Here is a 10135-nt window from a genome sequence, read left to right as displayed (position 1 = left end):
CCTCAATGTTTGCCAGACGTGAGACATCCTGAAAACCGGTCTTTTCACGAAAACATCTGTAGCATCTGAAGGTTTGGCCTACAAACTAATTTGACCCCATTGTGGAAAAGCAAGACTCTCACGAACACAATGGTTTTCTCCTATAAGTGTAAGGGGACTCATCTGAAGGTAACCCAAACAAATGAATGCAACTATTGAGGTAGTTTTGTGCCAACAAAAATAAGGGGTTAAGGATGTGTCCCCCCAAAAATATATATATTTCCTGAGCTTTCTTATATCTCCTAGATATAGGCAGACACTTCAAAACCTTATTCCTTAAGATACATTTTTTGACTGTATTTTTGGCCATTTATGAATGTGTTGATCAGTGTGTTTCTATGGGCAATAGTAGTAAAGGCCAAATTAAATATTTATACATTTCTATATCTTTAAAGGGGTCTTAAAATTCCAAATGAAATAGCTAAATGATCCATGGTATGATCATCTTTAAAAAATCCCATATGTTAATAGAACCCCCCCCCAGATCCAATTATTTAAAGTTATCTATAAAAGCGCTTTGGACCGCGATGCTTTATGCTTCAAACAAGCTGTGAAATACCCAGGAAAGACATGACTCCAGTGCATATGGGGATATGGTTGTTTCGTTTCATTGACATTCAGAGGCTGAGCTACAACCTTCTACAGCGAAGGAGACAAAAAGGGAACGGAGCTCCCGCTTTCAGCTGAGCCAGCTGAACCAATACTGAGTGCTCTTGTTCTCTCCCCTTTCACAATAGAAGCCTGAAACAACTTCTAAAGACTGTTGACATCTACTGGAAGCCTTAGGAAGTGCAATCTGACCCCACAGACACAGGATATTGGACAGGCAATCACTTCAAAAAACTACAAACCTCAGATTTCCCACTTCCTGGTTGGATTTTTGTCAGGTTTTTGCCTGCCACATGAGTTCTGTTATACTCACAGACATTATTTTAACAGTTTTGGAAACCTTACAGTGTTTTCTATGCAAATTATACGCATATTCTAGCTTCTAGGCCTGAGTAACATGCAATTTACTTTGGGTGCGCTTTTCATCCAAACTTCCCAATGCTGCCCCCTATCCCAATGACGTTTTAAGCAGAGTAGCGAGCATTTAAAGTTTTATATTTTTTTGTGTCGGTAGGCCTACTCTGTCTGGGTTGGAAAGGTAGGCTTAACTTTTGAAAGTACCATGCTCAGAATCCGAATGACTTCTCAGATTTAATTATTTGCAAACAGGGACAGTTTCATTGCAAACAAGACATACTGATTTGGCATTATATGATGAGATGAACACATAGGCCTATCTCTCTGTCCAATCTTAGCTTGTAATTTCTGTAATTTGTGTGGTGCTAAAACAGATTCTTTAATATGTAAAATTATGTAGAATTGTATGAAATGTTTATAAAAAATACATTTTTTTCTCTGACATGCAAGTATGATGATCGATTCATGCAATGCTTTTACCATAAAGGAGATCTTTCCACCCCTACTCTTGTTCACAGTGCGAACCCACAACCTTCTGGCCCGCAGCCCAGTGCACTATCAAAATTCCTGCGGTGCCACATAACGGTTAAAGAACGAAGAACAGTTTCTAAAACTGCATATGTAAAACTGCTCTGGTAAATGGTAGACATTTTCTCTGCTATCTGCTTTGTTTTATCCACTTTGTTTTATAGGGGGAAAAGAGAAGAATTATCTTTCACGATTGGCCGAACGCTCTCATCATAAAAGTATTTTGTTAAAATGGGTTACCTGTCTCTTTGCTGGACATAATACATTCCTATGGGATTTTACCTAAAATGATGTGTACCGGACAGGTTTCCTGTAATTTTTCTTAAAAATGACACAAAACAGAATATCACATTATATATCATTGCAATCAGTAGACTTCAGGGAATACCATATTACTTTTTAGAGTATTTACATGTAAACTATTGGAACTAACCATGAAAACATGAACAAAAAGCATTAATTTGGCAAGCGTTTTCAACACTTTTCTACAAAAAGTTTAAACGATACGTATTTCTTGACCATTTCTTGTGTTTTCAAGACACCCTGAAGCATTTTAAGCCATCATTTTGCTGTATGTACCAAGTTAATCTAGTCCAATATGGCCCCATGCAGCTGTTTGGCAGACATGTTGGAAATGGCCGGCAGTGGGTAATGGACAAAATCTGTGATGGCACAATAGCTAAAAATACTTATTTAAACATGCCCCAGCTGTGTGTGAAATGTGGTGGCTCTATCACAAAGTCCACAATTTTCTTCTGTAGCCGGTGAATTATGGTCAAAATGACCTCAACATGACCCCCATGAAGGTCTTCAGAGTATTTTATGATCAGAAGTGTCATCTATATTATCTGTGGGGTTTATTTAATGGGTAAATAACATTACTAAGTCATTTTGATATTGTTGGGAATGATTTTACCCTATTTTATTCTAACAGGAAATCCGAATTGCTGTCATTTTATTAAAATGCCCACCGTGGTTGACTGACATGCTTCCCAGACTTCCTCCAATCTTTAAAAATGTCCCTCGAGGTAGTCAGTATGAGTGTACCAAGTTTGATACTTGTATCATAAAGTGGAAGGATCTCTGATATAGTTGGTTCTTATCCGCTGGACTAATAAAACCAATACTGTGTGTATTATGTGGGCACAAAGGGAATGCTCAGAATAGGGAGCAATTTGTGTGGGTGTGAGTAAAGATAAAACCTCTACAGACACCCCTACCACCCACACACCTAACATGTTATACTTGCAACAATAACAAACCTTAACTGGTTTTCATGATTAAAAACAGCTACTATAGGTCCATAACACATTCTTATTGCACAGAGCTTTTATGGTCCTTCCAAGCCAAAACCTTAAAACGGCATATAACATTGTGTGTTCATATGAGGAGCTTATCATTGCAATAACAACAAGATGCTAATTAGTTGTTAACCGAGCAACTTTTGGCTGAATAGTGTAATCAACACTGGATGATAATTCCAGTTACATCCTGTCTGTCTCATTATAAAGCACTTATATAAACAGCAGAGAACTCATGTTGAGAACAGTGTGAGTATACTCTAGTCGGGCCACGGGTTTGGTTGGTGGAGCGTAAGGATGTGCATCGTTCCCTTTCAAGTCGATTCAATACGTAACTAGATACATGGGCTCTGATAGATACAGGAGGGATACGTTTTAGTTTGAGTGTATTCGCATCGATGCGATTTGGTTCAATGCGATACGATTTGTTGCATTAAACACGTTTATTTTCCATTCTAAATTCAAATATGCTGCCGATGGAGCTCGTGAGCTGGGCCTCTCTGAGCTGGATCTGTCTGAGCTGACTTCTGTGTGTGTGTGGTTAAACGATGTATGTATATGGTGTATGTACTAAATTGAGTTGAGCCATAAAGGAGGCTACCACCCTACTGCCAATATCAGATTAGGGAGGGTAATGTAGCCTGTTTTTTTACCCCCTGTTATTAAAGACAGTTTATTAAATCATTGACTTGAATAGTTAATATCTTAGGCCTAAAGGACAGAGAAGGACTCTGGAATTTTAGGGCTAACAACCACACTCAAGAAACACAAAGAAGTTCAAGAACATTATTCAAGGGATCGCAGTTGGGGGCAGGATTGAGATAATCTAAAATACAGTCAGGAATGTTGTATGTTTACAAAGAGAGCCACATCATTTCGTATAACTCTACCATAGAGTTAAATGAAGAAGTCATGAATGTTCTTCATTTGCAGAAAACAAATAGTTTTTTAAACCATACAGTATAATACACAGATCTCTGCTTTACAATTTGGCTTTTACATTTTTTGGCCTCTTCCTCCATCCAAATGACAATTCAATGTACAAGTCACAGTTCAAATGTACATTATAAACGTCTTGTGCTTTTCAAAGTATTCTTCACATGAAATGCATTCTCTCACATTTAGGGACAGGGGTTTTTGCGTGTTTAAAAAAAAACCCACTTTGGTTCTGAAATCACCATTACCTATAAATGAACTTTTTGCAGATTAAGTGATATGACATAAACCAATGAATAGATAGCGCAGTTTTGGACTTCACCCTCCACTTTAAAATCGAATGGTTTTGGCAATTTTTACGTTTTTATGGAGAGAGATCTGTCGCTTCCGCCATGCAGTGCTCCTCGCAAATATGATTATTGTCCTCGTCATGAAATGATCAACTTTTCCTTGTATATCAAAAAATAGCGATAGCCAGATGAGAGCTGTCTCCAGTGGCTTACCTTTATTTCGGTAAAACACAATTTTCAACTGCGCATAAATAATAATAACCTAGCAAATGACATAGGTTGTCACTCAACTAATGAAGCCTAATATCACGCAAGCCATTTCAGCATTTAAATGCTGAAGTTGGAGCGCAGTTGTGCAAGAACAGGAAAAGGCCGCCTATCTGGCGTTGGTCAGTGTGGGAAACTGGGAACAGTCGCGCAATTTGACTAGGCTACTGATATTAAGTTGCCTGGGGTTGTGTGGCATGTAACATTACTTTTAGATCAATGGCTGTCGACACAGTAACATGCAATTCGAGACTGAAGGAGAGGACGCATCCGTTGACTTAAAATATGAGAGGTATTTTCTGGAGATATATAGAATGTAACATGAGCAAAACCTTTTAGTGAACAGGCAATACACAATGTTTGAATCAATTTTCTGACCGATGCATGCTACCTACATTTGGATCGGTTTGGTGTCCGTGGACAGATGCAGTTGTATCTTAAACACTTGAATCGGGCACCGATGCATATCGGAGAATCATTACAACCCTAGTAGAGAGCATACTTGATTACTCTATTGACATCAGTGCTGGTAGGAAGAGCACTTCACAACACTAACGTTATAGCTTAAGCTACAAGACAATCAATATCTCATTTACAGTAGGCTTGTTTATTCTTGTTTCTCTTCACAACCAGTCACAAATTCTGATATACAGTTCCATTTACACATTTCATATAATTCTTGTCAAACCTTTTTGTATATTCTATCAAAGCAATATTTTTCAATCAAGCTAATCGTGCACAATTCAACATTGAGTTCATATGTAAACTCAGCAACAACAAAACACGTTCCCTGACTGTCAACTACGTTTATTTTCAGCAAACTTAACATGTGTAAATATTTGAATGAATATAACAAGATTCAACAACTGAGACATAAACTGAACAAGTTCCACAGACATGTGACTAATAGAAATTGAATAATGTGTCCCTGAACAAAGGGGGGTCAAAATCAAAAGTAACAGTCAGTATCTGGTGTGGCCACTAGCTGCAATAAGTACTGCAGCGCATTTCCTCATGGACTGCACCAGATTTGCCCGTTCTTGCTGTGAGATGTTACCCCACTCTCCCACCAAGGCACCTGCTAGTTCCCGGACATTTCTAGGGGGGAATGTCCCTAGCCTTTACCCTCGATACAACAGGTCCCAGACGTGCTCAATGGAATTGAGATCCGGGCACTTCGCTGGCCATGGCAGAACACTAACATTCCTGTCCTGCAGGAAATCACACACAGAATGAGCAGTATGGCTGGTGGGATTGTCATAATGGAAGGTTTATGTCAGGATGAGCCTGCAGGAAGGGGACCACATGAGGGAGGAGGAGGTCTTCTCTGTAACGCACAGCGTTGAGATTGCCTGCAATGACAACAAGCTCAGTCCGATGATGCTGTGACTCACCGTCCTAGCCATGACGGACCCTCCACCTCCAAATCAATCCCACTCCAGAGTACAGGCCTCGGTGTAACGCTCATTCCTTCAACGATAAACGCGAATCTGACCATCACCCCTGGTGAGACAAAACCGCGACTCGTCAGTGAAGAGCACTTTTTGCCATTCCTGTCTGGTCCAGCGACGGTGAGTTTGTGCCCATAGGCAACGCTATTGCCGGTGATGTCTGGTGAGGACCTGCCTTAAAACAGGCCTACAAGCCATCAGTCCAGCCTCTCTCAGCCTATTGCAGACAGTCTGAGCACTGATGGAGGGATTGTGCGTTCCTGGTTTAACTCGGGCAGTTGTTGTTGCCATCCTGTGCCTGTCCCGCGGGTGTGATGTTCGGATGTTCCGATCCTGTGCAGGTGTTGTTACATGTGGTCGGCCACTGCGAGGACATACAGCTGTCTGTCCTGTCTCCCTGTAGCACTGTCTTAAGTGTCTCACAGTACGGACATTGACGTTTATTTCCCTGGCCACATCTGCAGTCCTCATGCCTCATTGCAGCATGCCTAAGGCATGTTCACAGGGACCCTGGGCATCTTTCTTTTGTTTTTTTTTCCAGTCAGTAGAAAGGCCTCTTCTGTGTCCAAAGTTTTCATAACTGTGACCTTAATTGCCTACCGTCTGTAAGCTGTTAGTGTCTTAACAACCGTTCCACAGGTGCATGTTCATTAATTGTTTATGGTTCTTTGGACAAGCACAGGAAAGTGTTTAAACCCTTTACAATGAAGATCTGTGAAGTTATTTGTATTTTTACGAATTATCTTTGAAAGACAGGGTCCTGAAAAAGGGACATTTCTTTTTTTGCTGAGTTTATATTCACAAACTATTAGACCACCACCTTGTGGTGAAATTGGTGTATGAAAGCGGCAAAAATGTACTCAACAATATTAGTATGACATTAATAATTTTATTGCGTCACTTCATTTGATCATTTCAGCCCAGGGACAGCCATACAGGGACAATAAAAGATCAGCAACAGACAGGTAACGATGCAGGTAGAAAATACAGGTTAAAGTAATCAATTCTGACCAAATAAACATTTCTGAAGCTAATGTACACACTACTTTTGAAGAATCTACATGTGTTATTAAAGACAATGATTGAATAAACTGACTTGAATAGTTAAGCTACTGGATGATATCTTAGGCCTAAAGGACAGAGAAGGATTCTGCAATTTTAGGGCAACCAAACACACTCAAGAAACACAAAGAAGTTCAAGAACATTATTCAAGGGATCGCAGTTGGGGGCAGGATTGAGATAATCTAAAATACAGTAGAAAGAAAAAAGATGATTCTAACCCATTGTATATCACAGCTTTACTCTTCAGAATATTGCAGCAGAATGTAAACACAGATGTTTGTTTACATTGTTTATGGATGCTATTTCCAGTATAGAATAGGGAAATACAGACAAATTAATTTATTTGAATACAGTCAGGGATGTTGTATGTTTACAAAGAGAGCCACATCATTTCGTATAACTCTACCATAGAGTTAAATTAAGATAAGTCATGAATGTTCTTCATTTGCAGAAAACTTTTTTTTTTAACCATACAGTATAATACACAGATTGCTGCTTTACAATTTGGCTTTTACATTTTTTTGGCCTCTTCCTCCATCCAAATTACATAATTCAATGTACAAATCACAGTTCAAATGTAGATTATAAACGTCTTGTGCTTTTCAAAGTATTCTTCACATGAAATGCATTCTCTCACATGTTGGGCCATGTTTTTTTTTTCCTGAGTATGATCTCATCACAACAGGAAAAACTCCTGGCCCTACTCATTTAAAATAGAAAAAGTATAACCTATAGTTTTTCCAAATGACTGGGTTCCTCCTGTTCAGGTCAGGCTACCACATAAACCTCTGTACAGCCGGACTATTTGGCCATTGAAAAGTCTTGTTGACGAAGATGTAGAGTGTGGCTGCGTTGACGGCTGTATAGAGCAGGAACTCCAGCACCAGTCTGGTGAGGGAGGGCAGGGGCATGTGGAGGCGGTAGAGCAGGTACGGAACAATAAAGTACCTGAACTCTAGCAGCTTCTGAGGCACTGTGGCCGCCAGCAGACACACCAGGAACGCCAGGATCCAGAACAACGACCGGGATTTCAGAGTGTCCACGAAGTTCCACGCTGCAAACACGTATGCCGGGATGAGGGCAAAACGCACCGCCTCGTGCTTCTGGAAGATCCTCTTCCACACATAGAAGGGGAAGTGTCTGTTGTCAGCCAGGAGGTACTTGTGCACGAAGGTGAACTTCCACACTAGGAGCAGGCAGAGTCCTGTGATCACTAAGTAGAGCAGTGGCTGCTTCTTGAGGGTCTGGAGGAAGCGGATAGCTCGGTGGTAGCACAGCGACGTGGGGATGGAGAAGAAGAGGGCAAAGGAGAAGAAGTAGAAGAGCTGAGGGAAGTTGAGACAGGCCTCGTGACTGGTTCTGTCCCCGATTACAATCCCATCATTCAACACGATGAACGCGATAAAACCCACGGCAACAAGAATGTACGGCCACGCGACTAGCGTCACAGCCTTCACGTGATTGGCTGTGGTCAGGAATTCCAACAGGAAACGCATCACTCTCTTCACCCCACTTACGGAGAAAGGTATCTGACAGGGCAACTTGTCATCCTTCTTCTTTGACTGTTCCGTCCTCCAGGTTTCATCCATCTTGTTGGCCACCACCGTGGCGGCACAGAACGCCACCCAGATGATGTTTGTCTGGCGGAAGAATATGGCGAAGACGCCGAGGAGTGCCGAGGCTTTGTGACAGCCATACAGGGTCATGAGGTACGTGAAGAGGATGAAGAAAGTAGATCCGGCATCTGTGTAGTAAAGGAAGTTGAAGAAGTAGAGCACGGGGAAGGTAGACAGGGACAGGGCTGAGAGAACTCTGCGAGAGGCCGTCTTAGTCTGAAAGAGAAACCATGGTTGTTATGACTAACAAAATGAATGCAATTGAAGCTTTAAGGGCATTCAATCATTTTTTTCAAGGTCTTAATTTATACCGAAATGATTTGCGTAAGGTGAGTAAAAGTTGTACTGGAGCAAAAGCCATGTCTACATAAAAACAAAGCTTAGTACAATATAAATGTAATATATTTCAACACTAACTTCCTTTTCACCCAAGTTTAAACAAATCTAAACATTGACATAGATTCAGAATTAATCCTAACATATTGCTCAACATACCCAACCATTATTCCCTGAACCAGATTTAGCTGACAGAACAAAACACCAACTAAACACAATTAATGAAAAATATACCACATCACAAATGCTAGTGCGCACATTGAAGCTTTCCAGAACTGGAGTTTGCCACCCTTGGGGATGTTATAAATGTAATAACATGTAATACCATTAAATAACATTATTACCTTCTCTTTGAGGTGGAGCTTGCAGATGATGAGATAGAGCAGGTAGAGGATGCCACAGTTGAAGAGGAGGTTGATGAAGCGCAGCATTGCGGTAGAACACACTACCTTCCCCGTGAGGTCCACGAGCCACACCACTGGCTTGATCACGCCCACTGACGCCAGGTACAGGCCAGGAAGCGTGGTGATCATTGGGTCCCACTGGAACAACAAAGAGAAAGGAATAAGTACCCGTTAAAGAGCCTCTACTACAGCATTTAATTCAAAAGGGTTCATGTTATTAAAACTAGACAGATGCCAAATGGTTTAGTTATATATAGGGCTATATACCACTGCAGAATTACAATGCTTTTCAGGATTCAGGCATGGTATCCACAATAATGACTAGCGAGAGTAATCTGTCTGTGTTCATAGTCACAGATGGTTTAGAGAGGGGTTAAAAAGTCTAGCTAGCATTCTGTCACAATATTCCAAGGACAAGCGTTGCGTTAATCCGACAAGCAAACAATGTAACAAAATCAAGGAAATTTCATTGACAGAGCAAAATGATACCTCGTTGAACTTCCCGTAGCAGTATTTCTGAGCTTGACGGACGTGAAATATTTCGTCCATGTAGGGCTCCCTTTGCTCCCGAGTTATTTTGGAGAAAAGGAGACATGAAACCAAAAAGTTGGTGCTGCAGAGAGCAGTGAAAATGTACCCTTCGAATTTCTCCATCTTCACCTAGAAATTCCCGAACGAACGCGAAAATCAATCTAAAATTAGCTAGATATTTATATATGGTGTACGCAACATACGTTTAATTTCATGTTAACTACAGATGAAATGTATAAAAAATGACAAAAAATACAGATATTTTAATCTAGCTAAAAAGCGAACGGAAGAGTTACATTTTTTGACAGTTTGGTGGTCCCGTCAGTGGAAGGTAGTCCGTACAGAAGCTGTTTAAAAATTCTAAGTTCCTATCAATATCATTTCACAAATTATTGAATTGCTTCTCT

At 40.5% G+C, this 10135-nt stretch overlaps 1 protein-coding gene across 1 annotated transcript; it reads right to left on the bottom strand.

The window, feature by feature from the left end:
* Positions 1-6651: 6651 nt before the first annotated feature.
* On the bottom strand, positions 6652-10076 carry alg10 (ALG10 alpha-1,2-mannosyltransferase). Its single transcript, XM_021563388.2, has 3 exons — positions 9687-10076; positions 9138-9335; positions 6652-8673 (listed from the first exon to the last, which is right to left on the bottom strand). The coding sequence occupies exons 1-3, from the start codon at positions 9849-9851 to the stop codon at positions 7615-7617; spliced, it is 1422 nt and encodes a 473-aa protein (XP_021419063.2). The 5' UTR covers positions 9852-10076; the 3' UTR covers positions 6652-7614.
* Positions 10077-10135: the final 59 nt, after the last annotated feature.

This window comes from Oncorhynchus mykiss, chromosome 15 (genome assembly GCF_013265735.2).
Source record: "Oncorhynchus mykiss isolate Arlee chromosome 15, USDA_OmykA_1.1, whole genome shotgun sequence".
In the NCBI taxonomy this organism is placed as follows: domain Eukaryota; kingdom Metazoa; phylum Chordata; class Actinopteri; order Salmoniformes; family Salmonidae; genus Oncorhynchus; species Oncorhynchus mykiss.
Note: the sequence above shows the minus strand (reverse complement) of the source record. Positions and strands in the feature narration are given on the sequence as shown.